The sequence below is a fragment of the Onychomys torridus genome, chromosome 11, assembly GCF_903995425.1.
Source record: "Onychomys torridus chromosome 11, mOncTor1.1, whole genome shotgun sequence".
Classification (NCBI taxonomy): Eukaryota; Metazoa; Chordata; class Mammalia; order Rodentia; family Cricetidae; genus Onychomys; species Onychomys torridus.
In genome coordinates this window covers 62,677,251-62,698,214 of record NC_050453.1, presented here as the reverse complement: position 1 = coordinate 62,698,214, position 20,964 = coordinate 62,677,251, and the positions used below count along the sequence as shown (strand labels likewise).

The following is a 20,964-nucleotide window of genomic DNA, read 5'->3' as shown; positions in this document are numbered from 1 at the left end:
AAGAACAATGCTGCTCTGAACTTTCATGCAAAACCTTCTGTGTATATATCTGTTTATATTTCTCTCTGATAGATACTTAGGAAATTGACTGTGAATCATACAGTAACCACATGCTCATACTTCAGAGGAACTGTTGAAATCATTTTCTAAAATATCTGTAATAATTTAGATTCCCACCAGCAGTATATAGAGCTCTAATTTTTCCACAAATCTTGGTAACAATTTAGGCTTTTTATAGTAACCATTCTGATATTATTTATTATTGTTAAAAGACAATCTTTAGAAGAAATAAGAGAGCAATTTTCTCTAGCTAGAAGCAAACATGAGCGCAAGAAAGGTCACTGTAGAGATAATAAAGAAGTAAGAGGATGATATAATCATCTATCCCTAGTTAGCAATGGAGATGTGTTTTCAAGACTTCTAAAGACCCCAAGTCCATAGATGCTTAAGTCTGTAGTATAAAATAACACAGTCTCTCCACATAAACTACATACCTCCTCCTCCCACATACTTTAGCTGCTGATTTGTCTAGGATGATGCCAATATCAGTAAGTACTATTTCAGTAGAGTGTTTAGGAGCTATCAACAGAGAAAGAGTCTGTACATGTTTAGTACAGATACATCTTTTCAAATATTTTAAATCCACAGTTATTTGGCTCCCAGATGTGGAAACTGGACACAAAAAAATCAAGTAAGCCCATTTCTTCTATACAACGGATTTTAAGGAGCATGCTTTAAAAATGAAAATAATTGAGTTATTAAGTACATGTAGAAATGTGCTGTGTTTAACAATAATAGCAAAGGGTGATAGCTGTAGACAAAGATATATTTGACTATAAAAACAGCAGGTATTAGCTGGAATCTACCAGAAGAAATGAAGAGTCCATGACAGAGTGTAGTAAACGTGCTTGCCTACTGTGTGTAAAGACCTGGGTTGGGTCCCCAGCTCAAGAACAATAAGGAAACAGCTGAAGTGAGACTGGATGCTATAAATACACAGCACACTCTGTTTTTCTCTCCACAATCATAAATACGCAAAACACAAATTTTGTAAAGTAGTAATCTTATCTGTACTGTGGATATCTCTCTGTATGCTGTGAATGTGTGTTGCTCTGATTGATTAATAAATAAAATGTTGTTTGGCCAGTAGCCAGGCAGGAAGGATAAACGGGACAAGCAGAGAAGAAAGTTCTGGGAACAGGAAGGCTGAGTCGAAGTCACCAGCCAGATACAGAGGAAGCAAGATGTGAAGGCAGAACTGGAAAAAGGTACCAAGCCACATGGCTAAACATAAATAAGAATTATGGGTTAATTTAAGTGTAAAATCTAGCTAGCAAGAAGCCTGCCACAGCCATATAGTTTATAAGTAATCTAAGTCTCTGTGTGTTTACTTGGATCTGAGTGGCTGCAGGAGCTGGGCAGACACAGGAAAACTCCAGCTACATATCTGTTGTGTTGTTTCCAACAATATGGATATGTTTCATTGGATTGTGGGTCCATGTTTTTCTTTACTATAACTCTATCTCCTCACTGCCGTGTGGCTTCCATCATCTCTAATGAAAACCCTGATGTTACTTTCGTTGATGTGCTGTGTTTCTTGCTGCTTCCTCTCAAAAGCATTTTTCTGTTTATTTTTACCTTTCAATATTTTCATAGGGTATCTCTAGGCCTTGATCTTTTAAAATGTAGCCTTCTTCAGTTCAAGTGAGCTTCTTGGATGTATAGATTAAATATTTATGTCAAATTTGGAAATATTTGATCATTTTTTTCTCAGAATAATTTTCTCTTCGTCTCTCTTCCCCTTTTGAAATGCTTGTTACTCTTTCTCTTATACACTGCTCCTCTTTTCTTCTCTTTTTCTTTCTTTCTATGCTACAAATAGCACCATCTCTCTTGCTTCTGTCTATAAAGTCGTCAATTCTCTCTTCATCTTACTTGGCTTTATTACTGAGCTCCTCTTGTAAATTCTCTATTTATTTACTGTGTTTTTCAATTCTCAAACTTGCATTTCATTCTTAAAATAATTTATCTTTAGTGACATTTCTGTTTGATGAGACATTGTCATAATACTTTCCTTTAGTTATTTAAAGAATGTTTCCTCTAGTTTTTGTTTTGTTTTGTTTTGTTTGGGTTTTGGTTTTTCAAGACAGGGTTTCTCTGTGTAGCTTTGCACCTTTCCTGGATCTCACTCTGTAGACCAGGCTGGCCTCAAACTAACAAAGATCCTCCTGGCTCTGCCTCCCGAGTGCTGGGATTAAAGGCATCCACCACCACCACCCAGCCTAGTTTTTTTTTTTTTTAATTTAATTTAATTTTACATATCAGCCATAGGTTCCCCTGTCCTCCCTCCTCCCACCCCCGACCCCACCTTTCCTCCAGTCTCTCCCCCCACCACCAATTCCCATCCCCTCCAGGGCAAAGACTGAACCTGGGGATTCAGCTCAACCTGGTAGATTCAGTCCAGGCAGGTCCAGTTCCCTCCTTCCAGGCTGAGCAAAGTGTCCCTGCATAAGCCCCAAGTTCCAAATAGCCAGCTCATGCACTAAGGACAGGTCCAGGTCCCACTGCCTTAAAACTTGTTTATAATAGTGATTTTGAAAATATTTTCTGCTTAGTCTTATATTTGGGCCAACTCAAGACAGTTTTTATTGCCACCATTTGCTTCTTGGTGTGAGTTACTCTTGATGATTTCTTCATATCTGACCATTATTTCCTGAAAACTGGACATAGAAAATGATAATGATTTGAATACTCTTTTCCCCTCATCACTGTTGAAACTTGTGATTTTCTTTGTTTTCTTATTTGTTTGTGTCTTGACTGAAGTGCTTAAGTTGAATCTATTGCCCTCAACTATGTGACATCTAATGTCATACCTCAGAAAGTACAACCTTGAGCATCCACATAGTCTTCCTAACTACCTGGAACAACTAACTTTTCTCTTTGATTCTCTTGTTACACTTTTAGATGATCTGCCTCTATAAATAGTATGTACAATGGCTAACATTCAATATTATCTGATTGGCCCAGTGTTTGGGATTTAAAAAAAATATATGCCCTGGGGGCAGATATTACTTCATAGTCAGGCCCAATTAAAGTCAGGGGACTCTTGGGGTATAGGATGTTCAAAGTCTCTGAAACCTGTTCTAAATCTACTCTAGAATATTTTATTTTTGTTGTGTATATTAACTAGTCACAGTACTGTGCTACAGAAGGGAATTTTCATACAAGTATATAGTATATACAATGAGCAGATCCCCTTATGCCCCCTACTTCCCTTTTCTCATCCCTACCCTCCTGTTAGTCCCCTTTGGCCCCCTATTTTACTTCTACTTTTATGGCATATACTCACACAGGATTTTATGTATTGATATATAATCTAGAAACCAAAAATGAGAGAAAACATATGATGTTTATCTTTCTGAGATCAGGCTTAATTCCAGTAATGTGGTTTTCTTGTGCTATAGACAGGAACTGGAAAGACTAAGTCCATTCCTTCACCAGAACCCTTTCTGTAGTGTAGGGGCTGTGAAATGGGAGAAGAGGTCTGTCAGTAAGGAGTCCTACATTCAGCTGTACCCACCACCAAGTACACAAAGCCTACAGCCCAGAGTCAAGAGAATGAAATCCATCAATATTTGTTTGTTTCCAAGTCTATAAATGGGGAAAACTGGAGGTGATAGTTTCCTGGCTAACCTACTAGAGTATTTCTCTTCCAAGACGGAGCTGTTCAGAAACAGGAGGATACAGTTGCTGCAGCTGCCTCACCTGGCTTCTCCATCCTATGTAATAGAAGGTGGGTAGATGAATAGACCTGACGTCTGGCTGCTGACATCTGCTTAGCATAAGCTTTTCACAGCATGGAACTTTAGAAAATTCACAAGATTCAATAACAGCCTATCCCACGCATATCTTTCACCCAGCAGCAGATGAGAACTGACAGTTATGTGTTCACAGAAACAGTTCTCAGTGAGTTGTTGTTGCTAGTTCAAGACAATGGCCTCTCAATATTTCTATCAAGTATCCATGGATTTGCTGAACAATTGCTTCTCAATGTGTTGTAACTCCTTGAGTATTCTCCAAGATGCGCTGAGTGGTTCTTTACTTATTTTGGTCAGTTTAATAGATGTTTCTCCAGGGTAGAGACCTACCCACTACTTGTACCACTGTTACAGAAGTCTCCAAGATAAAGACTCATAATGCTTCATGAGTATAAAACTACGAATATCCTTATAAAGCCTCAGAGGCCTCTTCCCCTGAGCAGTTGTGTGACCTTGGGAAGCCACTTACCTTCTGAAAATGTGTCCTCACCTGCCAAATTAGGGTAATTATATTGCCTACACTTGATTGGTTGCTTCAGTTCTTTTTATGAACCAAGGCTAGTTCCAACTTAACATTAGAACGTTTATCACTATTGAAAAGATCCACAAGTTAATTGTTTTAGAGTGTCTAGGCCATATAACACTTTTGTACAAAATTAGAAAGGGACATTTTATTACCTGTCTTTCAAACATCATTTTGCTAGCCAATTTATCTTTTAACTGCCAAAAATGAATGATATAAGTCTGTAGTGGTATTTGCTCCACCCCATGACCTTGGGCTATACAGCCCAAAGGGGACCTGGTGTAACCAGACACTGGATGGCCTGGGAATTGAACCCAGATCCTCTGTAACATCAGTTAGTGCTTTTAACCACTGAGCCATCTCTCTCCTCACTCCAAGAGAATATTGGGCTTCTAAGATACTCTGTTTGGAAGTTTATTTTCTTCTTGGCACAAAATGGCCTGCTGGGCAAAGAACTGCCCTTGCCTTATAGCCCAAGGTCATGGGTGTAGCAAATGCCACTACATAAGTATACTAATCTTCTATGTCTACAACATCAACGCTTCTCCTTAGGACTAGAGTGTGACTAACCACATATGACAGATGACCTTGCAGGGAGTACTAAAGTCACCCTTCTTTCCAACAAGAAAACAAGGTAAATATTACTAATCCAAATTTACAATTTTGTGATTCAGAATCTAGACATGAATGTATGTCCCCACATTCTTTAGGTTCCAGACAGTGAAAGTCACTCATGGTCCATACTTACTGAGCTCACAGATGGGGGGAGAAGGACTCCAGTTTCCATCAGCTTCACAATGGATGAAACTGCTGCCTCTGAGGGTGAACCCTTTCGCACAGGTAATTCTAACAGAGTCTTTGTGTTCATAGGAAGTTCTAAATCCAGAAATAATTATTCCATGTGAAATATTTGGCTGAGAACAGGTGATTCCTAAAGAATTATGAGAAAAGACAAGCAGATTTTAGAAGTTAAAGGGTATTGGGGCAATGACCCAGTGGGTAAAGTGTACACAAAGACCTAAGTTCTAATCCCAGAACCCACATAAAAATCCAGCATGGTAGCATACATCTGTAGGCTCAGTGATCCTATAATAAGTGAGGAGACTTCTCTAATGCTGGAAGGACAGTTATCTTGGTGTATGCCTCTTAGAAGCAAAGCCAGACATGGTAGTGTGTACCTTTAATCCCAGTCCTTGGGAGGCATATATAGTGAGACCCTGTCTCAGGGTGGAAGAGGGGCTGCCTCAAGGTTGAAGGTCACTACTAACCTCCAAAGTTGTCCTCTGACCTCCACATATGTACTATGACACTCATGTACCTGAGCACGTACACGCATGTACACACACACACACACACACACACACACACACGACAGATAATTTGAGATCTAAGGATATAGTTTAGTGGGAGGGCACCTGCCATGCATGTATGAGGCCCTGGGTACCACAAAAGAAATGTATCTTGGAGAATTACCATAAATAGTAGAAGGAATTTTATTGAAAAAGACAGGGAATGTCTCTGAAGGAGCCAGCGAAGGCGTCAGAATAAGAAAAAAAACTAGACTTCATTTAGAAATAGAGAAAGAGCTGCAGATATCCACAAAATAATTGAAATGGATGCCAGAAAAGAGCAGAGATGGAGAAGACCCTTGATACAGAGACCCTTGCCTCAGCTACTCAGTTCTCTATGGAGTAGGGGAGCAGAAGGCACCTAGAAGCTAAGCCAGACAGAAAATCAGCAAGTCTGACTCTCAAGACAAGCTGAAAACCCTCATAAGCCTCAGGTCCAGTTGTAAGACAGAGATTCCTCTGGCAGATGGGGCCAGCCATGAAGAAAAGTCCCTTTTGCCACAGGACTATATGACTTTAGAGGCAGTAGCAGAACAGATACAATCTTGAAAGAAAATCTGTTCCTACAACGGAGCTACCCCATGGGCCTGAGGTAAATCAAACAATCAAAAACCATCCTCAGGTTAGGGAGCCTTAGTCTGCTGCAGTCTCTAGTGAGGCAAAGCCCAGAGCAGCAATTGTGGACAAGAGGGAGATGAGCAAACAACTCTTCCACCCCGGTTAACACAATGAAGGGGTTTCCTACAGGCATGCCTGAGAGGCTGTTTTCCAGGTGACTGACTCTACTTCTGTCCAGCTGATGGTTAACACTAATCATCCCAGACGAAGATGAAAAATCTAAGAATCCCCTCCATAGAAGAAAGAAGTAAGATAATACTAAAAGCAGACAGCATCTACTCAATGGAAGGATAGCAAAAAATTTCCCAAATGTAGAGAAAAGATTTCAAATACAAGAACCCAAAACAGACATGCCAAGAGACGGACTCCCTCCAAAACGTATCATAGTCAAGATGTTTAAAATGGCCAAAGGGTAAAAGTTAGTGGCTCAGTGGATAAAGACACTTGCTGGCCAAGCCTGACTGCCTGAGTTCAATCCCAAAGACCCACACGATGACTAATTTTCCTGACCAAAACAGACTTTAAAACCTCTCATTAAATTTTATAAGCCAAATCCAAAAACATTAAAATGATCATATGCCACGACCAAGTTGATATCATTCCAAAGATCCAACGTGGTTTCAACCTAAGTAAATCAGTAAGGTACTATATTCAGCATATAAATAGACTTAAGTACAGAAATCACATGATCATCTCAACTGATACAGGTAACACCTTCAACAAAGCTCAACATCTTTACGTGATAAAATTCCTGAACAAAGCAGGAACAGAAGGCCCACACCTCAACATTACAAAGGCTATAAACAACGAGCCAACATGTGTGTGTCAGATAGCTGGGAGGGATCTGTAAACACCACAGCCAGCAGAGTGTCAATCCACGGGCTGGGGGTGGGGGGGGAACGGGACGACTCAATATAAGTGTTACAGCTCTGATAGAAAGTTATCCTGTCCGCCAGAAGCCAAGGGATACCACAAAGTCACACCACACAACAAACCTCATACAAGAAGAGATTTATTGGGAGGGGAAAAAACCAGGATGGTGGCTGGGGCAAGAAACAGTAGCAAACTGAACAGGATACAGGGCTTATACAGGGTTTCTTGGGAGGGGGGTGGAACTTTCCAGGGTGGAGATTTGTGGGTTTCAGGTCCAGAGATTGGGCTTTTACTCTGTAGGGTGGGGGTTGGGTCCAGCAGTTAGGACAGTTATTCTGTGGGTGGAACCTGGCAGTTAGAGGTCCTCAGGGCAAGGGCCTGGCCACTCACATAGCTTGAGTGGCTTAATGCTCAGTAACTGCTGTTGACTCCAGGTAATTTATTTTAGGCATATTTAAGCACAGAACAATTTGGGGAAAAGTTTCCTTGTGATAAATAACTTAATCCCACATGTACAACAGAGACAAGGACATGACTGCCCTGAAACTCTTGCAAAGCACAAGTGCTATCTTACGTAAAGACAGGTTTTATGGATTAACAGAGCAAGTAGACTCAAGGTAGACAATGCTCATGAGAAGGATCTAGGGGGAAATAGTGCTATAGATTGGCTGAAATAAACAAGCTCAAGATAAGAGCCATACAGATAGTACAGAGGTCACCAGGCTATTCACCGCATCCATTCCCAGCCTTCTGGGTGGAAAACAGGTTATACATGTCTCCCTTTGAAGAGACAACCCTGCACATTTGATATTCCTGGTTTCCCTGGTGCTTAGATGTGAATATAAGCATCTACATGCTTCCTATACTATAGCCAATAGAGTATTTCCTCTAAAATCTGTAGTGATACTCAGGTGCCTACTCTTGCTTCAATTGCAGTGCTTGAAACCCTAGCTAGAGCAATAAGACGAGAATAAGAAATAAAGAAATACAAATAGTAAAGAAAAAAGCCAAAGTATTCCTGTTTGCAGATGGCATGCCCTATACTTTAAAAAAAATTAAAGACTTCATCATAAAATTCTTATATCTGATAAATACTCTAGTCCAAAAAATAGGATATAAGAATATATACATATTACTAGTTCTGAATAAAAGGTGGCAATGTAGTCACTCCCAGCCAAAGGATAGAATTTATTTTTCTTTCTTCTACTAAAGAAATTAGAAAAAACACATTTCCATATGGAAATGCCATGCAACCAAAGAACCTGGACTTCTGAGCTCTATTCTAAGTTGTTGGCATGTCCAGGATGCTCTCCAGGGAAGGTTGTCTGTGTGTAGCTAACACCTTTGAACGGACTATAGATGAATGAAAAATTCTTACTTTACCAAATCAATGTGATATGGTGCTATTTGCCACTCTAATGCATTGAATATCTCTTAGCCAAATAATAGATGCACACACACACCCATTCATTTATCTTGAAATTGTTCTACTTCCCACAATAAATTCCCCTTCTTCTTTTCTTCTAAGCAAAACATAAGTGAACAGTTGAAAGCAGAATTAGCACTGGGACTTACTTTCACAAGTAGGAGGACTTGAGCTCCAAACACCTACTGTTTTGTTCACTACGGTGCAGGTAATGGAGGCATTGCCAAGGAGCGTGAAGCTGGGGTTACACTTATAGGTGATGGAGGAGCCATATGTGTAGAACTCATCACCACCACTGTGCCTCCCATTGCTGATGTCTGGAGGGGAACCACACTTGACAACTGAGAAATTAGTAGAAGAGAAAGAAATGTTAGGGTTGGGCATGATAACAATTCTTGCAAATGTATGTGGAGGTTACAAGCATTAGGAAGGACATACAGAATCATTCCCCAAGACAGTTACGTTTATAGACAAGTCAAAAAGATTCTTTACTTACTTACACACTGTGGGAGAGGATCGCTCCAGGCAACTCCTTTACTTTGGATCTCACAATAACTAGTGGATGAGCCAATTAAGATATATCTAGATCAGAGAAGGGCAAAGATTTTAATGGAATTCCCACCTTAAATAAAGTTGTGTAAAGGTGACTAGACAAATATTAAAATGAAGAAATGATGTTTTCTCAGCTAAGGAGTCACCATGGAGGGTTTTGGGGAGAGAGGAGCAAAGTAGAACAAAGTATAATATACCACATGTTTGAGGACGCCTGGTGAACCCATTTCTTTGTGTGTTAAAGATTAAAAGTCAAAAAGTATAGTGACACATATGTACAAAAATGTCATCATGGAACTCATCACTCTGTATGCTAACTTTAAAACTTAATTCGATGGGTGGTGGTGGCACACGCCTTTAATCCCAGCACTCGGGAGGCAGAGGCAGGCTGATCTCTGTGAGTCTGAGGCCAGCCTGGTCTACAGAGTGAGTTCCAGGAAAGGTGCAAAGCTACACAGAGAAACCCTGTCTCGAAAAAAAAATAAATAAAACTTAATTCAATTTTTAAAAAATCATCACACATTGTAGTAGAAGAAAATATTTCAAAATGCATTTCAAGTGACAGTTCCAAATGATCTATTTAAATTAATATGCATGTTAAGATTGTACATTACATAGCAGTGAAAAATTGAACCATATAAAACAAGTATAAAAACTCCTAGAAGAACAAGTAAGAGGGCTGAAGGATGGCTCAGTGATTAAGAGCCCTTTCAAAGGACTAGAGTATGTTCCCTAACACCTACCTAAATTCACAGACATCCACTTGTGTCTGCCTCCTAAGTAGAGGATTAAAGGTTTGCATCATTAAACTCAGCAGGATTCAGGGTGTTTTTTTTTTTAACATTACTTATTCTTGAGAATTTCACACACACATTGTATGCAATGAAATATAGTCATATACATTGCTATTTCCACTGCCACCTTCCCTATATAAAAAGCTTAAACATAAACTAAATTTGTTATCAGAAAGGGAAAATATAAGAACATGTGCTAGTATCTTACTTTTATTTGAATGAGGAAACACTACAAACATACAAAAGAAATTGATGAAAGTAAATCCATTTGTTTAAATATAGGAAGGAATAGGGTACATGGAGAACGGGTAGAAGTGAGAATTCTTCGTACATACTCTTAATATCACTTTAAATTTTGAATGTAGCTAATTTTTAAAGTTAACTTGGAATTATTTCTAAATTACCTCACACTCACCCTTCTGAGCAGCTGAATTCTATCTGTGATCCAAAGGAGAAATTAGTCTTGACTTCTACTTTTCCATTTTGTAAGTCTCCTGGATTCCTGCACAATTTTTCTAGAGGAAAATTAAAATGATGGTAAGTGGTCCCACCATTCACAGATGCTACCACTGGAAACTTACAGACCTAAGTCTACCTCTATATTCAGAAAGACCTACCTGTCTCTGAATTTGACACACTGAATTTTTGTTCTGGAGAGAAAATTCACACACATTTTGATCTCTTTTAATCACCCTAGTGTATTTTAGCAAGAATCATTTTCTTGATTATAAAAAGGAACAAAAAAGAGAAAGCAGACATTGTGTGCCATTACTCTTGGGGACCGTGCAGAATGTATGCCCTGCTCACAGTAAATTAGCTACTCTTCCAAGTCCACAAAATACTTTATTTTATGCATGATTTTACTTCATTTTTAAATTAGTATACAAAATAGTGGGTTTCATTATGACACTTTCATATAGGGATAGCATTTTATTTTAATCATATTCACCAGCCACTGTGGTCGCCTTCCTTCTCTTAATATATGTATGTATTTACATATCGTACGTGTGTGTGTGTGTGTGTGTATGTATGTATGTATGTATGTATGTATGTATATGCATATATTTTTTAAATTCCGGATTCTGTATATAAAAGCAATGCTCACCACGTGTTTGAGGTAAGATTGCTACTTTCTGGCCATTTAACCCCAGAATAGTTTATCATTATTATTATTATCATTACTATTTTTATTATTGTTGTTGTTATTGCTATTTGGGGTTTGGCTACAGCCTGCATGTGGAGCTCAGAGGACAACTCTGGAGGGTCAGATCTCTCCTTCTACCTTTACACAAGTTCCAGAGATCAATCTCAGGTCACCTTCACCTGCTAACCCATCCTACTAGCCCCAATATTTTTCTTTCTTTCTTTTCTTTTCTTTTTGTTTTTGAGACATGGTCCGTCACTACGTAGCCCTGGCAGGCCTGAACACTGCTGTGTAGACCAGGCTGGCCTCCAACTCAGAGAGGTCCTTGCCTGCCTCTGCTTCCCAAGTGCTGGGATTGAAGGTGTTCAGTATCTCACACCAGGCCTTAGTCCTAATATTTATTTAAAGAAGTACCTGGTGAGTTACTGAAAACTTAGTTAGGGTTACTATTGCTGTGATGAAACACCATGACCAGAGCAACTTGAGGAGGAAAGCATGTAGTCAGCTCATGCTTTCACATCACAGTCCATCTATGAAGGAAGTCAGAACAGGAATTCAAGCAGGGCCAAGACCTGGAGGCAGGAGCTGACTCCGAGGCTGTGGAAGAATGCTGCTTACTGGCCTGCTCCTCATGGCTTAGTAAGCCTGCTTTCTTATAGAACCCAGGACCACCAACCCATGGGATAGAACAACCTACAGTGGACTGCCCCCCCTCCATCAATTGCTAATTAATAAAATGCCCTCCAGGCTTGTCTCCAGTCTGATCTTATGGACACATTTTCTCAACTGAGGCTCCCTCTTCTCCGATGACTCTAGTTTGTGTCAAGTTGACATAAAACTAACCAGCACAGTATAGTGATCTTCATTGCAATTAGCTTATTTCTTATTTTTTGTTTTGTTTTACTCTGCTTTCCAGAAGATTCATACATGTGAATCAAATTGCTAGTTGATGAATTCACTCGTTCCTTAGTGACTTAAGATTCAGTGATTATACAACCCGAGACAGCGTTCTAAAACTGATAAATGCACAGGTGAGAAAAATGAATGTTGATACTTACTGACACAGGCGATATTAATCTGCCATTTCCCATCAGGTTTACAGTAAACAGTCTGGCTTGAAGTTGCCCTACTGTAGCCGGGGCGGCAAGTGTATTTCAGGGAAGTTGGGCTTTCGAAGTCTGTCTGGTACATCTCACTTACCGGCATGGCATCAGGTAAATCAGGTGGTGGACCGCATTTACCTAGACACCAAGAGGACAGCAACACTAAATGTCATACCTAAGACACAGCATCTTAGTGTTTCAATGCTATGATTGTAGAGGAAAAACAGTTCTTTCCTCCTCTAAAAAAAAATCATAAATGTTCTATTCCCGTGTCATGAGTTCATGAGAGATGTGCACATATGTCTGTTGATAAATGATAATAACAATGATGATAAAAGGAATACATTTTTATCTCTTCCCTACTATGTAAAATAATTTTTCTAAAAGGGAGACAGTCATAAATTTCATCTGCCTATATTACTCATCTCTGCTCAGAAAGCATCTATGAAAAGCCAAAAATTCCTATAAATTTGCCTTAACAGAAACACACTATTTCATTTGAACCATTTGGGCTGACATGATAAGCCAGACATGGTGATGTGTAAGAAAGACTATGAATTCAAGTCCAGCCTGGGTGATATAGAAGAGAAAGCATAGAATTCTTGGGACATAAATATCTTAATCCAATTTTCCCTATCAAAAATGAATAGTGTATAGTGTATAGTATATTGATACAAATTTAAAGTTATTTTTACAATGTGTGTGTATATATATATATATATATATATATATATATATATATATATATATTTCTACTGTTGTTTAAGGTATTGTACCTATTGCAGTTCATTTAAAAATGTACGGTAAAATTCTAGTTTTTGAAAGCTATTGTTATAAACTATATATGACAATCAAGAAATAGGTCAGTAGTTAGTCATCTATAACCATCAAATTTGTAGATGTGTTAGGTATGTTTTTAAGATCATATATAGATATATTTTAGATAGATAAATGGTTTTCAAACACTTCAAAGGCCTATGGAATATGACATTTAAAATGTTTTGTTAACCTAAGGTTTTTCATGACAATGAGACACATCTGCTCCTGGCAGCACCAATTTATTTTAGAGATGATGGGCACTGAAGAAACTCCTTATGGAGTTTGCTTTCACTGTGGCAAAGAAACTGTTCTTGCCTTTGACTGCTGACAATGTGCTGTGCATACTGAATGTGAAGGACACACAGGAAAAAGACTGTTGAACTTTGCCCAAACAAGGCAGGACAGTCCTTCAAGATTCCTGCTTTACAGAAGAGTCTCCCAGATATTCTGCAGGACACAGAGGAAAGCAACTGATGAACTTTGCCAATACAAGGCAGAATTGTCCTTCAAATTTCCTGCTTCACGGGAAAGTTTGCCAGATATTCTGGACCTGTAGGCTAAAGATGGATGCCCCAAATTGCTGAGGAACATTGGGTGGCTGTCCAGGCAGCCAAATGTCTCTGTTGTTAGATAATATTACATTTTTCTGGGTCTTTTATGGAGTTGAAGACTAGATAGTTACAGTTGCAGTTTTCCTTGGGTTATGATAGAAAGTAAGTTAGGTGTAAAACTTTGGATTCACTAAGATAGGATAGATAATGCATTATTTTCTCTGAATATGAACAGAATATTGTAGTGTGATTCTTACTTGATAACTGTTTTTGTTGTGCATAGTTTTACCATGTTAAAGTTAAAACCTTTCTTTTTATTTAGACAAAAGGGGGATATGTTGTAGAATATTATTTTAAGGTGTGTTACTTTTGTTTATGTTGCATTTGTTTAACTCTGTGGAATCTGTGTTACTTTGCCTCTCTAAAACACCTGATGGTCTAATAAAGAGCTGAATGGCCAATAACAAAGCAGGAAAAAGGATAGGCAGGGCTGGTAGGCAGACAGAATATATAAAAGAAGAAGTCTGGGAGGAAAATAAGAAGTATGCAGAGAAGGAGGAAGACTCCAGGAGCCAGCCACCCAGCTACCCAGCAGCCACGGAGTAGAAATGAGATCCACAGAAGTAAGAAGCCGAAAGGCAAAAGGTGGGTGGGATAATTTAAGTTAATGAAAGAAACAAGCCAAGCTAAGGCCGGGCAATTATGAATAAGAATAAGCCTCCACATGTGATTTATTTGGTATCTGGGTGGCGCCCCCCCCCCAAAAGTTTGCTTCTCACTTCTCCATTCCAGACCAATCCCAAGCCATGAAATGTGTTTAATCACTGTTAGACAATATAAGTTTATTTCAAAACCTAGAAACACCTAGCTCTAGATGGCAAAATAAATCCTTTGTTGCTGAAACTGGATCTCCACTAGCTTAACTATCTCATCCTAAGTCTTGTAAGTAACACTTGGTTGTCCATCTGGACTTTTTGCCTACTACTCACCAAAAACAGCAACCCAGAGAGCAGCAATGAAGGTCATTTGGAACAAAGTTGGGTCAGAGACTCTCCAGAGCCTAGAGAAGGGCCAGGCCACAGCATCCCTGTTTCTATGAAGCCTCCCATGTGGAGCTCTTGTGGGGCGCACAGCCTGCGGATGCTTTGCCCACATTGGTTCTGCCAGAAAACCTGAATTTAATGAGCAACCATTTAATCTACTTATCAAAAAGCACTGGGATAAATGCTACAATATCTACCTCTTCAAGGAAGTGACAGCCTAGATGTGAAGAGGAGAGGTGAGTAAGGATGTTACCACAAGAAACAACAATGACTCACCTCTGCAAAGACCACTTGTGGGAAGAGAAATTCATTCCAAGTAGGGAAAGGAAGTGAATTTGCAAAGGAGGATATATCTGAAGCCAGAGAATAAATTCAGGTCAGCAGGGAGCAGAAGACAGTGTTTCAACTTTGCAAACCAGGAGATGCCCTCCTCTCTCCTAGTCCCTTACTAGACACCTAACCTTGTTGGATATTCAGAATGTAGACACATATTAAAGACTGAAGAGCTAGCATGCACATATAAGAGAAAATACACAATATTTGTCTTTTGGGGTCTAGGTTACTTAGCTCAGGATGATTCCTTTTTCTAGCTTCATCTATTTACCTGTGAATTTCATGTTATCTTCCTTAACAGCTGACTAATATTGCATTGTGTAAATGAATCACATTTTCAATATCCATTTATCAGTTGATGGATATCTAAGCTATCTCCAATTTCTAGCTACTATGAATAGAGCAGCAATGAATATAAATGAATAAATATCTCTGCAGAAGGATGTCGAGTCCTTTGGGCATATGCCCAAAAGTGGAATAGCAGAATCTTGTGGTAGATTGGTTTTCAGTTTTTGAGGACCCTCCACACTGATTTCCACAATGGCTGTATCTGTGTGGACTCCCACCAGCAACAAATAAGTTTTCCCCTTTCCTGGCATCCTTACCAGCATGTGCTGCCATTTGTTTATTGATCTTGGCCATTCTGACTGGAGTAAGATGAAACCTCAAAATTGTTTCAATTTCCATTTCCTGATGGCTACAGACGTTGAACATTTCTTTGTTTCTCAACTATTTGTGTTTGATCTTTTGGGAAATTTCTACTTATTTTTCTGCTTAGTTCTGTACCCCATCTTTAATTGGATTATTTATTTTCTTGATGCTCAGTGCTTTTTTAAAATTCTCCATGTAGTCTAGATACTCACCTTCCAGCCAGTGTATAACTGGTAAAGATTCCTGAAAGAGGATGTTTTTCTTCTTCATTCTATAGGGGCTGTTTTGCCCAAACAATGGTGCCCTTTGCTATATAGAAGCATGTTAGCCTCATGAGGTCCTATTTATTAATTGTTGGTCATAGTGCCTGTGCTACCAGCATCCTGTTCAGAAAGTCCTTTCCTGTGCCAATATATTCAAGCCTATACAGCATAGACTTATGGACAGACAAAAGGAAAGCTAGAACAGGAGGACTAAATGGAGAGGGGACCGGAAAAGGAGGGTACAGGAGGGATATGGGGAGTGATGACTAATGTTAAAGGCCGTCTGGAAAATGATGTGGAAACATGCTACTGCAGAAGCTTCCTAAAAATATTACATTTATGAAAGGAATTTAAATAGAGTCACCATATAATGGAGGAGACAATGCCCCAACTAGACATCTTATACCACCAAATATCACAGGCTACATCTAAGGCTAATGGCTGCTTTCCACCTGATGGTAAGTTCCCATTTCTGAAGACAGCAATACTTATGTCATCAAACATAGAAAAATGAGCTGATTCCTAACTAGAAGCTTCACCCTTGCTAACCAGCGTTTGTGGTACTGGAAGGTGCTCTGCACACTAGTGGAGGAGACAAGTGATCAGCAATATCACCCACATACAAACTCTGAGACCTACCACAGAGAACTGCCTGCAAGATACACTGGTACATAGTAACACAAATGTCATGGGAGTAAACAACCACACTTTTTAAATTGGATTTAAGGCCCACTTCATGAGATGGAACCCCAAACATGGCACTGCTAAATTGGTCAAGAACTTGAGATTAGATAGGTCATGGGCCTAAAAGAAAATCTATTACTATTATTCTGCTAAATGAACATAACAATAAAATGACCCCTAATGATATCGAAATACCCATAGATCAGTACCTCACTCAAGCCTCATCAGAGAAGTGTCTTCTTGCAGTAGATTGGAATTAACACAGACACCCCAAACTGGACAATGTGTAGAAAATGAGAGGCTTCAAAGCATTCAGTCCTAAATGGGATGTCTCATCAACCCCCTCCCTCCCCTAAGCTAAGGGATCAATGAGGAAGAGGAGGTGGAAAAATTGTGAGAGCCAGAGGTGGTGGGCGACTCTAAAGGAATAGTGGCTTCCATACACAACTCTTGACTTTTTAACTTAAAAAAAAAAAAACATAATACACATAATGTAACTCCATGTATAAATATGCAAATATAGTTTGGGTTTGTTTTGTTTTGATTAGGTTTGGTTTTTCGAGATAAGGTTTCTCTGTATAGCCCTGGCTGTCCTGGAATTCACTCTGTAGACCAGGCTGGCCTCGAACTCAGAGATCCACCTGCCTCTGCCTCCTGAATGCTGAAATTAAAGGCGTGTGTCGCCACCTAGCAAAGCGTTAAGACAGAAAGGTTGACAGAGCCAAGGTCTCAAGTAGTTTACTGTGGGGTTGTAACTAGTAACATCAGAAGCTACACAAGTAAAACCCACCAACATGACCTCCCGAACATGAGCTGAACAAGGAGGACACCAGTGAATATACAAAACTAGATGGGGGAGAGCTCACAGGGCCTTGATTCTCCACACAAAGAACTATAGACAACTTAGGAAAGCTGGGAGTGAGAGAGGTGGTCTTCTCCAGGGAAGAACCACAGCAATTGGTTGTCCCATGCCAAACATTCAGCCCTGAAAACACACATACAAGTAACATTACCTGAACTGAACAGGTTATATTTAGGAATATACGCATGCAATCAGAATTAACAAAAAAAAAAAAAAAAAAAGAGGTCATAAATTTGAAATAGAGCAAGAAAGGATGCATGGGGGCAGGAAAAAGAATGGGAAAGTGTAATCAAATTGTAATCTCAAAAATAAAAAAAAATAGAACACAGAAGTGTATCTCCTAGAGGGCCTGATGGTCAGCTTTACCCACAACCCCCCACCCAAGTGATCAGTAGCTCACTGACCTGTAGTAGCAGAGGAAATGACTCTGTGATGATGCCTTGATCTCTACTGTACTGGTTTCTCCCAAGATGACAGCTGATCACAATATCCTAAAGGTGGCCAATAATTGTTCCACCAAAAAGTCCCTGGATTCTCCCCACACATGTGGTCCTTGGATTCCACCCACGCAGGTGGCTGGTCAGAGGTAGGTAAATAAAGGTGGACAGGGAGAAACTCTCCTCTGTCCCAGTGAATGATTAACAGACTGAAGCAGTGGTATTTACCTAATCTCCTTCCTCACCAGCCGCAGTCTTGATCATGTGTTGCAATTATTTATTTTCTTTTCTGCCAACCATTTCCCTTAAGTTAGAAGGGTGATTGGAATTAGATGCCAGAATGTTCCTTTTCCCCCCATAATCTTAAGAGTTATGCAACATAAATCCAACCAGCCTAGAAACCCTGAAAAGTCCAGACCCACTCCAACCCAAGAGAGCCTCTTCCCAGGACACTAGGCCCAGGGGCGTTCAGGGATCCCAGGTCTGGGGGACTTGCTCTTTGCTTGTCTCCATGAGGCACAAGGAGGTACAACTGATACAGAATGTATCTTTTTAATTGGGTTTCTGTTGTGTAATAATGTGCCTGGGACATACTCAGAGCTCAACAAATGTTAACTACCCACCAGCAGGCACCAAATGGTCTCCAGAAGCTGACCTCACACCGATTACCACTCAGAAGAATGTGATGGAGAGGCAAGTAGTGTTAGATATCACATAAATCTACAAATAACATCAAACTCTGACATGGTCCATTTAATCTGTTAATCCTAAAGTTTCAGATTTGTGTGCCCAAAAGACTGTTATTGAAAAGCAGTTCTGGACCAGTGAGATGGCTCATTGGGTAAATGTGCATGTTGTCAAGCCTAATGACCTGAGTGTCATCCCCAGCATGAACCAACTCTGATGACCACACGCTTGCCATGCCATGAATGCCCCCATATAAATTAATAAATGTAAAAAAAAAATTAGTTCTTACTAGATGTAGTGATACAAGCTTGTAATTGTAGCACTTAGGAGGCTGAGGCAGGAGGATTAGGAATTCAAGATCAGTCTGGGCTATATATATAAGATCCTGTCTAGGAAATCAAGGGCTGGAGATGTTGCTCAGTGGTAGAGCACTTGTCTAACATGTACAAGGTCCTTGGATTTGATTGGCACAGCAAAAAAGAAAATTCTTTGTGGTATCATAATTTATTTTCTGTAATAAACACTAACACCCCCACAAAATGAGCTCCTCGGGGAAGTTTGACAGAGGTGTGAGATTTAGGATGGGCCTTGAATGATAATCACAAATTACTAGATGAAAATGAGAAGGATATTAGAGGTAAAGAAAGCACAGTCACTTCACAGAGCTATGAGACTTGCTTAATTTGATAAGAATCCGAATCAAGGACAATTCTACAAAGTCCTGAAAGTTGAGTTGGAGGAAATAATACCTTAAAAGTTCAATCTTCAAAGTATCATTTTCTATGTGTTCAAGCTCTTTGCTCTGCTCTCTGCTATGGTGGGCACAGAGCTTCCTCTCCAAGGAGACTAGCTTGCCATACTCACAACAGATCCTTTTGCTTTTTACTAAAAACTCATTCTGTATTAGTTTTATACATGGCATTCTTTTCCCTCTCCTGTCAATCCCAATGTAAAGAGATGGCTCTTTTCTACATGTTCATTTTGTCTCTTACTCAGCCCGACGTGTTCCTGCAGTCTTGCCAAAACTTCAAGCGCCCTTTCCTTCTTTAACATGATGTCGCCCTTGTCAAGAACAAAGCCTTTGCAAGTTCAAATGTCTTCCATGTATTTCTGATAATTTCTATGAAGTCTTTACCATTGTCAAACATTTCCATTCTAAATCATTCTTCCCTGTTTGACTCCTGCGATTGTGCTGTCCATTTGGCAAAAGTTAGAATTGTCTGGGCATGTCTGTGGGGGGATTATCTTGATTATGTTAATTAAGGTGGGAAGACCTGGGCACCACAGGTGACACCATTCCCTAGGCAGGGGGTATTGGGTGATAAAAGACATGCACATGCATACATTCATTGTCCTCTTCTGACTGAGAACATAATATGATCAGCTACTTCAAGCTCATGAAGTCTTCAATCTCCTGTCATGAGGGACTGTAATTGTGAGCTAAAAAATAAAAAAAACAAAAAAACCTGAAGTTTTCTTTTGAAAGGATATTTTATCACTGCAACGGGAGAAGAAGCTTAAGACAGATCCCATAATCAACCCTAAACTTTCCTGATTCTTCAAATTTCTCTTAAATTTTTAAGAACTCCTTTTCCTCTCTCATCCATAAATGTAAATACATTTCAATCCCTTCTTTTTTAAATTATTTTATTGTTTAGATGTAGCCCTGGCTGGCCTGGAACTCATTACATAGATCAGGTTGGTCTCTGCCATGCCTAGCTCTTTTTCTTATTAAAGTAACAAAACAAACAAACAACTTCTTCATTTTAATGAACTTATCTATTCTCATCTTTTAAATATCCCCAGCAGGAAGACCACTCCATAGTATATCATTGTCTTTGATTACTTTCCTAAGTTCTGTTCACATTATTGTTGGCTGTACAATATAGTCAAATACCTCACACACAGCACATATAAAGAGAGAACTCTAGGTCCTCAAGCAAAGAATTTCATGGCTGCTTTTAATGATCTCATTAAATAAGAAACAGAGCCAAATGCAGAGTTAAAAGCCCAAGAGGTCAGAGCAGTAGCTAAGAGCTGAGACTAAAGCTGCCTTCTTACCCCTCACTGCCGCTGCCGTCCTTCCCCTCAGAAAAAGAGCTACTTCCTGTGTATCTGTCATTTTATTGACGTTCTGTTCTACCTTCTCATTGGTTGTAAACCCAACCACATGACCTCCTCCTCACTGTCTGCCTATACAGACCTCCAGGTATCTATGGTTGGTACTGAGATTAAAGGCGTGTGTCTCTATGCTGGTGGTGTCCTTGAACACACAGAGATCTGCCTGTGATCATGTGTGATCAGGATTCAGGGCATGTGCTACCATTGCCCGGCTTCTGCTATGGCTTGCTATTAGCTCTGACCCCCAGGTAACTTTATTTATTAACATACAAATAAAATCACATTTCAGTACAAATAAAATCACCATACTTTT

At 39.5% G+C, this 20,964-nt stretch overlaps 1 protein-coding gene across 1 annotated transcript in view; it reads right to left on the bottom strand.

Annotated features, from left to right (window-relative positions):
• Positions 1 to 14,725, bottom strand: part of C4bpa (complement component 4 binding protein alpha) — a 46,936-nt gene extending 32,211 nt beyond the window's left edge. Inside the window, exons 1-6 of the mRNA XM_036201983.1 lie at positions 14,560 to 14,725; positions 12,156 to 12,338; positions 10,369 to 10,468; positions 9,104 to 9,189; positions 8,757 to 8,948; positions 5,090 to 5,272 (exon numbers count right to left, since the gene is read on the bottom strand). Coding sequence (XP_036057876.1) covers positions 5,090 to 5,272; positions 8,757 to 8,948; positions 9,104 to 9,189; positions 10,369 to 10,468; positions 12,156 to 12,338; positions 14,560 to 14,725 — 910 coding nt within the window. The remainder of the gene's footprint in view (positions 1 to 5,089; positions 5,273 to 8,756; positions 8,949 to 9,103; positions 9,190 to 10,368; positions 10,469 to 12,155; positions 12,339 to 14,559) is intronic.
• Between the last annotated feature and the right edge of the window lie 6,239 nt (positions 14,726 to 20,964).